This window comes from Ptychodera flava, chromosome 13, assembly GCF_041260155.1.
Source record: "Ptychodera flava strain L36383 chromosome 13, AS_Pfla_20210202, whole genome shotgun sequence".
In the NCBI taxonomy this organism is placed as follows: Eukaryota; Metazoa; Hemichordata; class Enteropneusta; family Ptychoderidae; genus Ptychodera; species Ptychodera flava.
This window is the reverse complement of record NC_091940.1, coordinates 16,190,596-16,206,069: the sequence shown is the minus strand read 5'-3', so window position 1 is coordinate 16,206,069 and position 15,474 is coordinate 16,190,596. Positions and strand designations below refer to the sequence as shown.

Sequence of the window (15,474 nt, the reverse complement as noted above, 5' to 3'; positions counted from 1 at the left end):
TCTCTGGAGACTAAATCCAGTGTTTTCCGTGTAAATACTTCCTGGTTTTCACAACTGGATGACATCCCCCTCGAAATGCTATGAATCACCGCTCGAAATATCGAGCATAATTGGGAGTTTTCTAAATGCCAAGTGTTGTCACTTCTAGCGGAGAACCAGTTGAATTTAGTGTAAGGTGCCCGGGAGATCCACTACTGCAATAATCATTGCCAATAATGAACTTTTCTGATCAGAAGACGATAGCGGAAGAATGGCTGGCAACGGGCAAGACGCCGTTCGAGCTTGTGTTGGTAGAAGACAGTGAAAGGCGGCTTGTGTTTTCTTCGGGGGACGTGTCATTTTATGTTGTTTGTCCTGAAGTCGGCCAATCAAACTTTGTAGGTGTTTAAGAATTCGCTTCTTTAGACTGACAATTGTAGCTTTTGGTTTTATCGTGATGGCGTTGTAAACTTTCGTTTTAGTAATGATGGCGCGGGCGTTCACATTTCGTGACGTGAACCATAGACAGTAGAGGGGTGAGATCTTTCCCCTCTACTGTCTATGCCTGAACGTGAGACCATTAGCGCATTTGTCTTCATTGATCATTGGGTAACTGGTCAATCGGACACAAGTCAATTGGACCCCATGATTTTTTGGTGCATACTTCTCCAATTAATCATTTCACGTTGGTCATATAAATTAATGAATTGCGTTAAAATGTATATACAGTCCCCATGTTAACACTCGATGCTATCTATACATAATATGATCGTGCGTTGCTCGTGTACAAAACAGAGGTGGCAATAGATTGCATGGCCATTAACACTACGTTTGAGACTGGCTAGCAGCATGATTTCAAATAAATTTGATGGCATCGATTTGTTATTTCAAGTTAAGCTGTCAATGGTCAGTCTAATTGTACAACATAATTTGGAGATGGCAATGCAACCTGTCGCTCTGCATGGCAGGGCTGTGTGTTACCGGCATTATGTGGTGGGAGGCCATATAATACCGGTAACACACACCCTGCCATGCAGGGATATGCAACCTGCAGTGCAGGGAAGTATGGTATGTAGTAATCACAGGATGCAATTGACTTTGGTCAGTCACAGTAGCTTATCAATCGATACATAACAGCCGCTGTGGATGCATTAGAAAAGCCAACTTTCAAAAGCAGCAGTAGGGTCAGTGTACCCATAGAAGTAGTAAGGCACCTCCCTACCTCTATATATGCGGTACCTGAGTCCATGTAGGTAGAAAGCCGGACTCTCTTCTTCATCCATGCTGAGTCCAAGTATTTGGCCCATGGAGGTAGAGAATGCTACCTTTATGGTCTGAGCCACTGAATCAAACAGAAATGATTACAATATTTATCTCTTTAAAAATCGTGAGAAAAGTATACATTTTCAATAATGTGCAATGATGTCAGGCAGACTCTGCCAAGGTACATATACCGTGGTAAATGATACATTAGAAGAGGGATGTAAAACACGGTGTTTGCTACGTCCATGGTGACCATAAGTTGTGACTGGTACAATTACAGGTGCCTGAATCTTCAGTACACTGTAACACAAAAGGGGATCCTTTCTTTCCAAACAATGCATTGGACAATCAAAGCATCTGTTGGTAGTATCCTCATAGTCACCATGACAACAAGTTGGGGAGAACATTGCAAAAATAACTTCTTCAATCAGTTGGTGTGTAAAAATGGAAGGATTTGTGTTCATGTGTGCCCAGGCCTAGCCATGCCATTTTAGAGAAAGCAAACCAGGGGAAATGTTTTCTGAAAACGCTAGATTCACTTATGGATAAATAGAGCAACAAGTGGAAGGGAGCTAATATGTAGGTTTTTTCAAGCTACAGTGTCCTTTCCCCTTCAGATTATCACAAAAACAATGAGATTGATTGAAAAAGTGACCATCCAATCCGTGGCACAATTCGACCAACCAATAAACCAATTTGCATTTTCAAAAAAAGAAAATCGAAATGGAGCTAATTTTCAATTTTCAAATGGTTTTATCATCTTGATTATTAACTTTTAGGCCTATTTCTAAATTTAAAATCTTTAGGCTGAGATTGAAATATAGGAAATGGGTGTATACTGCTGTGAGGATGGCACTTTACGGCCATTCAAATTTCCCTCTGAAAAACTCTATTTCCCACAATTTGTATTTCCGTTTTTTCAATTTCCAATATACCAAATGTGCAATTTCCCATTTCATTTGGGGTGTTGCCCAGTATCTTTTCATGCTATGGCGGAAATAATTTGTATGTATTTGTGAGCATTCACCTGAAAATGTGTTAGAACTCTATACAGTGAAGTAATCCTTGAAATCACTCGAGCAACCATCTGGATGGTCTTGCTTGTCAGACCCCATGCAAACCTGCATCAATGCATGAATAGATATGTGTCTAAGCAATGGTCTTGCTCTCTTACTGCACTCTGTGTCATTGTAATGTACCTTACTTTATATTCTCAGTTTTAAAATAGAACTACAGAAATTACAGTCACTTGCTGGCCACTGAACTAAATACTGCATTCATTTTACGTTTCAGCATGTATGGAGTGATAATGAAGTGTGCTTGGCTTACTTAACAGAAGTACAGGACTATGTCACTTCGTGTAGGGATAAAACCTTGCAAGAAGTACTGGCTATCACAGCCAAATCACTCAGACCGGTAAGTTTAGTGCCGCACGTTTATATTTTTTTCAAGGGGACTTAGTTTAAATAGGCGGGGATTGGCGCAATCAGGAGAAAATACTGGTCTTGTATAAATGATTCAAGTTTTTGAGTGAAAATGTTTACCAACAGGAGAAAGAAGTACGATTCAATCATGTCAGCATTTCTGTATTTCTCAAGGATTGCATCATCAAAATTTCCCTGAAATGTACAGTACTAAGTAGACTTGGTTCAAGTCGGTGAATTTCTAAAAAATTAAATCATTTGTAATAGTTTCTCTTGTGTCTCTCCTATTTCATGCAAACCTAATTGGAGTTTGGCAGCCCATGCCAAGTTTTCGTAGCGATTGAACCCGTTACATATGAGTCTGCACAGTAGTGAGTGAGTTTCTACTGTGATTCCTGGAGAACCCCCCCCCCCATTATAGCATTCACCCCACTCACGCGTTCACATGAAAACAGAACACAAATCATCATTTTCACCCCACTCAAACATTCACAAATCACAGACCTCAACCGAGTCTATGTACTAAGTTTTACAGAGATAGATAGTCACAAAATCAGGGCAGTAAAATTGTTTGTTTTTGTAAATAACCATCAAAATGGATTTTATCTATTACCAAGTATCATGGCCATCCACAAGGGAATTTTGAAGGTTGGGCCATCCCTCTGTTATATACTGATAACAATAACAAAGAGTACATTTTCACAACAAAGGAATCTGCAAATTATGCATTATTATGAGTGTTGAGATTAACTCTGAATTTATTGTGAAACTTTTGATTTTGATTTTAGGTTTTAGCTCAGCCATTGAGTGACAGTGATGGTGATGAAGGGATGGGTGATGAAGATGACGATGAGGAGGACGATGAAGATATGGATGCTGATGATGATGATTACTATGCCATGGATGATGAAGACGCTGCGGCGGACACTTCGATACCAAAAGAGGAAAGGTACTGCAAACTGGTTCTCACACAGCCAGTATTTTCACGTATAGAGAAAAATATTCTGTATCATTTGGACCAAGTTTTCATGATTTTATTGAATAAGAGAATTTGTTTGCTTAAAGTAATCAAGTTTTGCCTCATACCCACCACTGCCTTGTAAGGTAATCTCGTAATATTTGATAGAGGCTTTTTATAGTAAGATTACTAACAATAAAAGTTAGTTTGTCTGATAGAACATGACAAGGTAATATTTGATCAGGGTGATATTCGTCACTATTTTGATAAGTAAAGGTATTTTTTCCAATGGGATATTCTTTGATATCCCTGCCTGCTGAAATTTTCCAAATTTTTGTCTTCTGGTAATTTTTTGATCTGAGCTCCAAGCATCTTATTTGGTAGAAATGAGCCACTTGTGTAGTACTCACTGAACTCTACAAATATGGGCATATTCATCTGGGCCTTTTTACTGCAAGGAAAGCACAATGCAGTAATAAAAGCTGCCATTTGATGGCGAGTATTGAATGCCTGGTAAATTATTATTTGTGAAATGTTATTGAATTTCATCAGAGAAGGTTATGAAAATACTACTGCCAATAGAAGCCACCAAGTGTAGCTTGTTTTCAGAACATGCCAGATGATAGAAGACTGCCCTCAAGTAAAAAATCAGACAATGTAATGAATACAAATGTAGCCACTGGTGACGCTGTTATCAGAAGGTGGGAAAACCACAAAATGGTCAAAGGTACCATGACACCCACAACCTTATACATAATTTCTTTTGAATAGGTTTGATTTATGTGAGAAATGTAAATGGTATGTCAACTTCCTGATCATTAGCGTATCAATTTGCATATATCTAATCTAAAAATCCAGCTCACACACATGTTCACCTAACCCTCAATGATACAGTTTCAGGTATTGCACTGTCAAAAAATATTTGTGTGTTCGAACAAGAAAGAGGAAGAGAACAGACTTCTCACATGTACAAGTCATGACGAGACACGTTTCTGCTATCAGAGTGAAACTCATTGTCTTTCAGTGCAAAACAAAATAAGCCTAAACTCTGGTGAAATGCCCAGTGAAGCAGACATGACCGTTTTCTCTGTATATGGTACAGATATGGTAAAAAAAAAGCTTGATTTTTTTTGAAGTTGTACTAACAAGAGAATACCTAACTATGAATGGGTCTATGTTCACGTATGTGCTTGGGCATATTTGGACAAATTTGTAAACAAGAGGTCAAACACATTAAGTTTAGACCTTATCAAAATCCCCCCCCCCCCCCCCCCCCCCCCCCCCCCGATAGACAGCAATACACCTCCAGGGACCACATACCATTTCTAACTTCCCCGCACTGTTGGTAACTATCTTAACTGTTTAATGATAATTGATATGAATAAAAGTTGAAGTCGACAAAAACAACCGGCTACATGTCAGTTTGATGTAAATTACTTATAAATGGAACTTTATCTGTGTCTGCACCATCTTCCCCTCTGGAAATTATCTGTTTGCAAATATCAACTGTACAGTAGTTCATTCCGATACTTTGGTCAGAGCTGTTTATGAGATATCGTGACAATAATGTGTGCATTTATCTTGTTTTCAGTTTTGCTTATCAAGATCGAAATGCACAGATGTTATCACTGTATCTGTGGGGAAGGGGTGTGGCCACTATCTATTCTGCCGTCTCCCTGGTGCCTGAGTTCCACTCTTGCCCATTATAAACAAAAAGACCGCCTATCATAGAAGATGTCTCAGAAGTGTGTTATCTTTTAATGTACCGTAAATGTTTATCCTCAGGTATCAATCAATCACCTCATGTATAGCTCCCCTGTCAGTTAAAGAGAGCTTATCAGATAGGCTGATAGTCCGACTCTGTTGTCTGTCCGTCTATCCATCATCCGTCCGTCTGTTGTCTGTCAACAATTGACTTCTCTGAAACTGCTGTTTTGATTACATGTACCTTAAAAGTTGGTAAGAAGGTTCCTTGAGGTGACCTTTGTTAGGTTTGTTCAAATCGTGGTGAAGTCAGCATATTTGTAGTTTTGAAGCAGTTTTTCCCGCTTTTGTTCAAAAATCTCGTAAACCACTCATTCAATTGCTTTGAAATTTGATGTGCAGGTTCCTTTGGATGACCTTAGTTTGGTTTGTTCGACTTGTGGTGAAATTTGCATATTTGTATTTTGGGGCATTTTTCCTGTTTTTTTTGATAAAAAATCTTCTCTTAAATTCTTGTCTGTTGCTTTTAAATTTGATTTGAAGGTCCCAAGGGGTGTTGTTTAAAAGTTTCATTCAATTCGTAATGAAATCTGCAATATTATATTTCTGGGGCAATTTTTTGCTGTCTTTTGGTTAAAAAATTTCACAAATTTCAGAATCCTCGAGTCAAATTGCTTTTGTCTTCGGGTTCCCAGGAGCAACTTGACTCAGATTTTTTGAAATAATGATAAAATTTTGCATATTTTAGAGGCAATTTTTGTCAGTTTTAATTGAACAAAATGTTTCCGTGGACAGTTGAGCATAGTCATTTGTCAGTATTCTCACAAAGCAGCTGGCACCAGTGTATAGAAACGGTCCCATGCTGAACTCTATTCCATCCGAAAAATATCACAGCATATTCAGAAATTGCTGCTGATATTCAAATATTTCCTATTTTCATGGGATTCAAACCAGCCCACACCTGTGATCTAAGTCCTAATTATCACAGCATAGCTATGTTGGCCACTAGGCCGCTTGTTTGGTTGAATTATCAAAACAATGTCCCTAATATCTTTTTGTCGACAGGGTTTCATTGGCATTTATTGATTTGTACATCTAAAACTACTCACAGTAAACACAAAATAGGTTCACGTACTGTTACCGCCAGTTTGAGTGAGTCTCTAGCATGGCAAAGCCTGGTGTTCGTCACAAAGCACCTCCCAAACAAGCCAATGTTAGCCATTGGGTTGGAAGTTCAGAAGTCAGGAACACGCCTATTGACAAAAAAAATGCTGCTGTATAGTTTATCTATCATTTCACATGGATATTACACCTTTTACAAGTGGACTTTGGTACATCCCTGGGTGACTTTAGCTGGGTTGGTACACCTATGTACAGGGAAATGGAGTTGAATAGGTTAAAACCATTGGAAAAATACAGGTGACGGGGTTAAAAGCATTTGAAAGCATGGGTGACAGGGTTAAAACCATTTGGAAGCAGGGGTGAAAGGGATAAAACCATTGCTGATTTGACCCAGTGTTCAATTTGATGGTCACCAAACGCACTCTACGAAGTTACATAAGGATAAAGTCCCCTGTCTTGTCATTATCTTCTGTAATACCCTTTTGTGGGGGCGGGGTGGGATGGGGTGATTCCGCAAAATGTAATATGCCTGGTTATTATTTATAGTCTGTTCCGTAGTACCTGCTGTCATAAATAGGACTAATTTGAAATGTTGTCAAAGTTCCATCTTTTAATAATATGCCTGAATAAATATTTGTACAAGCAGGCATTTGAAAATTACTGATGGTAATACAAGAAGAACAAAAATTATGCTTCATTTATGCTAATGCTTTCATGAGAACCATAAAAATCACAGGTTCAAGGTTCATGACCTGACCGTGACCCATAGCTGTCTAACCTAAAACCCATAAAAACTTTCCAAAATTCTGTTAAGGTAGGCTACATGTCGAAAACACATTGCTACATTTAGTAGCAAGCCTACAATTGAAATCAGTGTGTTGTACTTCTATAATGTTATGAAAGTATTCTATTTATGTATGTTCTCTCTGTAGGTTGTCTCTTGCAGCGGTCATTCCGAGAGCACTTGTCAAATCATAATCACCTGAATATTATAGATGGCAATTGCATGAAATACATCGTTGCAAACGTAACATTAAATGATGGCCTTTGACCTTTGCTGTACCTGTTTTTACTTATGCAATTATTTTTTAAATTCTGTTTATTGTACTTTGTCTCTTCAGTGAAGGTGACTTGGTTTCAGCTGACGATTTCTTTACTGGGGATGGTAGTGCCGTTGCTGTCCATAGGCTGTTAGCAGGTACTGTATGCAGACTGTACCTCCTGCACTCTCCTTTTTTCTAAAGCTTGGTCTTTTTCAATTACACTTGATGGAACTAACAAATTTGTCAATTTCAATATCAGTTTCAAACATTTTGTGCATAATTTATGGTCAATTAAAAACAAATAAAAATAGGGTTTAATGTATAAATTACTGATATACTGAATAATGTAAAATTTTCAAAGTAATTTTGAGAGATTGCAGAACAGGAAAACATTTCTGGTAATGGATAAGAGTGTTAGTTTGAGATCTGGTGTCAAAAGTAAAATAATAGCAGTAGGCAGTGGCTTTTCTGAGATAAAAGTCTTGAACTTTTACATTTGTGTTGCTTTCGGAATATACAACCACCAGTAGGTGCTCTGAAAATCATAAAGCAAATCTATCAGAGTCGCAATGCAAATTTCTATGTAGAGAGCATCTTTGCCAATTATTAGCAAATTCAGTATGGTGACCATCGTCTTGTTCAATGTTATGCAGGAGAACACTAGATTATGAATGATCTGTTTTCTCTGACATCAAAAACTAATCCCATGCTGGGGTATAATTTATCAAAATTAGATGACTGTGATAAAGTATCATTTTTCTGATACTCTTGCCCGAAAGTCTTATTCTCTTTTCATCCACTCAGAAAACCAAATTTTGTATCATGTTATTGCTCTGGGGTGGGGTTTTCAGTTTCTTGTCAATCTTTGCTCAAGAAATCTGGTTATCAAACGACAAAGAAGCACAGAAAACTTAGAATTGGTGTCACTGATCAGGCGTTCACAAAGCTGGATGTACATGTAACTGAGGTATGGTGCATGTGATACAAAATTGCATGGAAACATGTATTGAGGCTGATTTTGCAGAATTTGTCAGAAATGTTTGAAGTGATCTAGTGTTGTAGACAGGGGACTAACTTATAAGCAGTGTTAAGTGACATGTATAGTGTTGTTGTTGAGGGCGGTAAGCAAGAAAATGTTACCAGGGTTCCCCAGTCATTTTTACCAGGGTTCACCTTGGCATATTAATGCAATCAGATCAGGGGACAGCAGAAATGTTACTGGGGTTACCAAATCATTTACCAATGTTCCCCAACCGTTGCAAAAACAGCAGGAAATGCCCAGTTTTTGAGAGGACATCCCATGCAAGGTTCGTTTGAAGGCAAGCTTCCACGCAAAGTATACAGAATTTTTAAAGAAAAATTACTATCATTATTTGTGTCAGCATTTTGGTAGTTTGTATAAATGAGTCCACCAATCTGTACATTTGTACAAAGAACAAAATTAACAATACAAATTATCAATTCTCCAACAAAATAAAATGTATTATTATACATCTACCATCGAGAACGATAGAATTTTGCGTGCACTAAAAAAGCCGTATGGAACACCTGTTCCGTAACATGTACGGTTTCCAGGCGCCCCATCCCCTGCGGCTGTATCTGCGCATTCACTGTTGAACGGTTTCAAGGGACCAAATGGACGAGTGCCAGAACGTTTGGCACGCGCTCTGTACGTACGTACGTGTGTAGTGCACACACTCCAAAACTTGCAGAAGCGCATCCGAGATAGCGTTCCACACTGGCGCGATAAAATCGGAAGAAAAATTGTTGACATTGCACGAAAATGGTCACTACTCTGACAATTTGATGCCCCAGTCACGAATGTAAGATGTATAATAATTAGGTTATCACGAAAATACCGCAAAGGATGCACTCGGACATTGGCGCCGCGCATCGCCCTCCACTTTGCGTTGGGCAATAGGCTGCGCCAATCAGTGTTCCCGCAAAGGCTTATTTGCGCGCTAATTGCACAGTGTCTCCGACAGCTCTCGCAGTGAAATTTCATCTTTTGCGCAACTTTAGTGTCATTCATTTCAATCGGTATTAGTTTTGGAAACGATAACTCAGGGCGAAATGTGCAATCTCAGCGTAGATCTTACTTTCGCGTTTCAAGTTTAGCGCCCGTTGGTGGTGCAGTTGCCACCAACGTTCATTGTACGTTCTGACGTACCCCAATAAATTAGCATATACATGAACGGACCTGGCTGTGAGGCAATCAGGCGTATCTCATGTTGCGCACCCTCCCAAAACCTTAGAGGGAACACTGGCGCCAATGTCCTCGTGCATCCTTTGCGGTATTTTTGTAATAATCTCATAATATCTCCTTTGTGTTGTATTGTAGATCTGAAACTACTGAAGAAATCTGAAGGAAAATTCGGAGTGGAAGGAAATCCAAAGGGTGATAATTTATTCATTTGGGTAAGTGTGTCTTTCTGACTCTCCCTGGATGCAAGTCATCAGCCATGTTGTAACAGTGTAAATCCCAGAGTGGATAACAATACCAGAACCTGAGTTCAGGTATCTTCTTTGAGTGATATGCTATATCAACTCTGAAAGAGGGATTCAGTATACACAGTAAGCATCCAGGTATGTAAAACTATCACTTACCTGTCCGGGCTCGAAATATCTTAGCATTTTGTCATATATTTCCAGAGAAAAAGTCATATCACTGAAATGAAGGAGAGCTACATTTCAAATGTATTGGATATTATTGATACTTTAGAAGCTTTTCTCAAACATGTTGTCGAGGGCAGTTTTAAAAGCAAGGTACATTATACTGGGCTTCTTTTGTCACGTCACCTTTGGTGCAAAAATTCTACAAATCTCAAAATCCCATAGTCCAATTGCTTTTGTCTTCACGTTCCCAGGAGTGATCTGACTCAGATTTGTCAAAATTTGTTGAAATTATGATAAAATTTTCCTTGCTTTAACAATTCAATGGTGCTGAGATTCCCAAAACAGCTTCAAGCTTCTCAGCTTTGAGTTGTTAGTTAAACACATGTTGAATATTTTCTTATTACCAGAATTTTTAAAAAATTCAGTCTGATAATTGCAAAAGTTCAGTTTTGCATTTTCAAGATTTGAACATGTAGCTCTCACAAAGAAAATATCAAATTGCCTTCCTATTGAAAAAAATTCCATCAGAAGTGATGGTAAGGGTTGGATAATTGTTTGGACACCAAATAATGATGATTCTGTGGCTTTCCATTCTTCCACACAGGATGTGAAACTGAAAGATTTTGATCCCAAATCAAAACTGGGCAAAGACTTAAAAACTTACGCGACAAAGTACAAGAGGGACGAGGTCATAACTCTCGAAATGAAATTTCCCAAAGATTACCCGATGTCGCCGCCATTTGTTCGAGTACTCAGGCCAAGATTTAAGTTTCTTACAGGCAAGTATTAAGAGTCCTTAAGCCTCTTTTCATGTCCAAGCTTTTGTCCAATTGAATTCTGATTGTTTGTTAGGAAGATTGTCGGACCTGTGAAGGATTATGGGAAGATTTGTCATTCTTAGTAAGCATCTAAATGCACATTGCTCAGTGGTTGTAGTTTCTGACCACTGCTACAAAGCCATAGATTTGGAATTTTTTAATTTGCCCCAGTGTGCTCCAATAATCTGAAGTTGACAAGGAGTCACACAATGGATGATATTATACAAATAAATTGACAAATCAGAGTATGCTTGAACAGTCCTCTGACTAAGTTTGACAGTGCTAACTGTAACAATCAAGAGTTGTGACACATTGCACAATATGTCGCTAGTAGAAATTTAATTCTTTTTCCCACTGTTCTCACCACACCAGGTCATGTGACAGTGGGTGGCAGTATATGTATGCAACTGTTGACAAAGTCGGGATGGAGACCTGCCAATGACATAGAGGTAACATTTTGTAATATTTTGGCTTCCTCTGCATGGATTTTGCCTGTCAGTCTCACAGAAACTTTGTGCATGTGGAGGAGAAACCATAAAATATGCTGAATCCAGTTTGAGTATAGATATTAAGGTGGTTGGAAAGGCTAGAGTGTCAGTTATAAACTTCAACAAAACTATTAAAATATAAAAGTAGTCAACATTCTCTGTGGAATAAAAAAACTAGACATTTGGGCACAAAGGCATTGCAGAGTTACAGCCTGTTGAAACTTCTGAAAAACTGACCTTTTGAGAAGAAGTTGGGGAGTCCTTAGTGTATTAACTATGGTAGAGGTCCCCTAGCTTTTAATAAAATGTTTAAAAAGGGAAAGTCATTATTTGCTGTTTTTCAGGAAAGTTTGACAAGGCGGTGCTTGCATTCAGAGTGAGTAACTGCTATTGTAAATGCATTTTTAGATTCTTTGAGTGTCAAAGAGGTGTCAAAAGTGAGATTTACCAAAAAGATTGCTCTGTGACTTCAAAAGAGGGGTGCAAATATGGGTTGTTTTCAACATTTTTGACAGAATAACAGTTTTCCTACATAATTATATACCAATTTAATCCAACCTTTGAAATGAGATATGGACATGGAATTTTTACAGCCTTTTAACAAGGTTACAGATAAGAATTGTACGGCACAATTTTCCTGTATTTGAAGTACTTTTTCAAAATCATATTTTGAAATTTGAAAGAATTTTGAATATTTTTTTGATATATAAACCCATGTAAAATCATAAAAACAGATTTTATTTACAAATCCTGCCGTACAAATCTTACAAATAATAGTGTCAACATATTTATAACTAATTTGGTAATATTAATACTATCCAATTATTATTAAATTCAAATATGTAAAGAAAATATGAAAAATTAAATTTTAATATTTACTGGTGTCATATTTCAAAATCATGGCTGCAATATACAATTTTTTATATTTTTTGGAGAAAGTATTAACTAAGAGAGTTATCCTGAAAATTTGAACTAAATATCTTGATTCTAACACTTGAAACTTGTCATTAACTCTGAGAAAAGAATTGGTGCAAAAATAGCCTTTCCAACCACCGATATTAAACATGATGCTAGGAATTACTTACTTACTTTGAACATGCATTAATAAATTCTTAGACAGATATGCCAAACACTTTCACAGTGCTAGCTCCTGCCACTTTTTCATAATACACATACTTGTTGTGTCGGGATGATCAGTCATTTGGTCCAGAACAGGGTTCTCTAAAAGGGGATTTTGAGGGTTTGGCCACCCCTTTCTTTTGAGCAATCTATTCATATGTTAATAACTATACAAAAGAATATCACGACAAGAGAATATGCAAATCGGCCGCCCCTCTGGAGAACACTGCGGAATATTAAAAAAACAATGTCTTGGTTGAATTTGTTGTGTGTATATATAATCTTTGGTAAAATTTACCTAGTTATGCATTGCATATAATCATTGGAGTACATTGAAATTTAGATAAAAGGTCTATCAAGAAAACTATGACACTGTGAATCAAGATGATAGTGCAATGCTTACTTATCCATTCATACTAATTGTATATTGGTATTTCCATCCTTTCCCAGAGTATATTGATCCAAATTCGTTCAGAAATCATGTCGGATCCCAACGCACAACTTGACTATGAGGCGGATAGGGAATATGATGAACACGCTGCCAAGCAAGCCTTTGAAAGAATGGTCATGAGATACGGCTGGAATAAATGACCACCCCCGGCCCTCCCCGACTGCAACAATTGGTACACACGTCCACCTTGACATAACAGTACATGATGCTGAGGCTAACATTATACTGTTGGCAAAACCTGTGAATGAAAGTTTAGATACAATACAAGCGTCTACACTTGAAGCTACGTCATCGGAGAAGTAAGCCACACAGAGTCAGTTTATTGATGCAGAAGTGCATTTTGTAAGACACCAGAATGGGGTGTGTTCTTGAAGAGACTATTTTCCCAATTTTTTCGTTCATTGTCTTGTTACATACTTGCACAAACAAATCTGTTTCATTCACTGTTCGCCCACAAAATTAATTTATATGATATTGTTTTGTGTTATATTTATTTTGATGTGTAGTACGGGACAAGTTTGTCACTGTATTTACAGTGTTCATTCTCCGTTGGTCAGTGTGTATTTGGCCAAGTTTTACGACCAGTGTCCCCTCTCTATCACCTCAAACTCTGTCCATTTGTGTTAGGTACTGCCATACACTCGAGTTCTCACAAAGGGATGCCAAAAAATCTCCACATGTTCACTGATGTGACTCGACCAAACATGACTGCACAGTGAGAGAAATCACAAATTCACGAATATGCTATAGTATATCTGTGATATGTGAAACAGTTGTGTGGCACTAGAATCACAGGTCTGTGCTTCTGATATTGAACTGTTAAAGAGTGCTGATGTTAATTATTAGTACCTATACAAACAGTGTTCCCCTAAGGTTTTGCACAGCTTAGGCTTTGGTGCCCAAAGGGTACGGTGACCACAGAGGCAGCCATGTTGCATCTTCTTTATATACATGTATGCTAATTTATTGAGTTACGTAAATCCACTCACGTAGTCACAAGGTACCCTGATCATGTACGTGTAACCTGTGTTTGTAGCAACTGTATCGCCAACGAGCACGAAAACTCAAAACACAGAAGTAAAATATGCACTGAGATTGCACATTTTGCCCAGAGTTTTGATGCTTATCGTTACCAAACTAATACCGATCGAAATGACCGAAAGTAAAGTTGCACCAAACATGAAATTCCACTTGGAGGGCAGTCAGTGACACTGTGCAAATAGCGTGCAAATAAGCCTTAGCGGGAACACTGTATACAAACTCTACTCTCCAGCTAACTGACATTAATACCTTCATCAGGCATTACGTTGACACTTTCAGTCACATCAACGATACAAGCAACTGTCACAGGGCATGTTTTCAGCAATCATTCAATAAATATCTATAAATCGCCACCTAAACTGAAGGTGTGGTTTGAACATTGGCAGCACCGCCTTTGAAGAGGCCCCATTGTGGGGAAAATGACTGTTACTTTTGATTAAACTTTCATGATTAGTTATGGAGCATAGTGTCTCTCTTAAAAGCAACCCTGAATCCTGCAAAAAAGACAGCAAGAAATAATAGAGAAAAACCGTGAGTGTGCTATGGTGAAACAGATAATGAATACATTGGCACTAACTGTATCATGAATACAAAACTAACTGCTACAGATAAATATATTAAATCAATAGATAACAATTTTGAAAAAGTGATGTCAGGAGATGCCTTTGGAGGTCTAGATGTGAACGTAAAACCAATTGTGAAAATGAAAAGATTGGATTAAACAGGAAAAATGTTAGTGTTGATTAATAAGCCCCTCAAAACAAGGTAACTTTCTTGTACAGTTACATTCATTCAGTGAAATATAAAAATGGTGCAGCACAAAAAAAAATTTTTTTGACACTGTTAGCAAGGGTCCCAAACAGTGTCAAATGTTGCCACAATGTCTGTGAGTGTGTCAGTCTATCTGTCTTCCTGTCTGCCTTTCCGTAGATGGATTTTGTTTTAGTTAGAATTTTAAAAACTGTAAGCTACAATGTTATGCATTTTAATTCGTAGTATAATCATGGGAAGATCTAGATCTGATTAGATTTTGCTGGACGGTTATTTGAATAATTGATGAATTGTGCAATGGACTACATCTCAAGAATTACTGAACCAAATTTGATGTAACTTTGCAGGCACTGATACTGTTATAGGTCGAACTATGGATAAAAGTGTGGTGGATGGCTGATGCATTTTGAGTCTGTCCGGGGGATTTATAGATTTGGCTCCTTGTGTGTGTGCATGTGTGCGTGTGTCCACGCAGATATCTCAGACGTGCCAGGGCCGATTTCTTTTAAACTTGGTACAAGGATAATACACTCTAACATACATATGCACGTCAATTGATTTTTGACGTAAGTTCATTTTTGGAGAGGATAGAACTAGCTGAATGAATATCATCATGTTTAAAAACTGTTCAAGTCACACCTTCACAATCACTTTCATTACTGTCAGAAACTGCTACA

At 37.9% G+C, this 15,474-nt stretch overlaps 1 protein-coding gene across 1 annotated transcript; it reads left to right on the top strand.

Annotated features, from left to right (window-relative positions):
• The first annotated feature begins 5 nt into the window (after positions 1 to 5).
• LOC139147585 (ubiquitin-conjugating enzyme E2 Q1-like) lies at positions 6 to 13,903 on the top strand. Its single transcript, XM_070718714.1, has 8 exons — positions 6 to 377; positions 2,536 to 2,658; positions 3,455 to 3,615; positions 7,572 to 7,648; positions 9,835 to 9,911; positions 10,714 to 10,888; positions 11,300 to 11,376; positions 12,985 to 13,903. Exons 1-8 carry the CDS (start codon positions 216 to 218, stop codon positions 13,123 to 13,125), a joined length of 993 nt encoding a protein of 330 aa, XP_070574815.1. The 5' UTR covers positions 6 to 215; the 3' UTR covers positions 13,126 to 13,903.
• Positions 13,904 to 15,474: the final 1,571 nt, after the last annotated feature.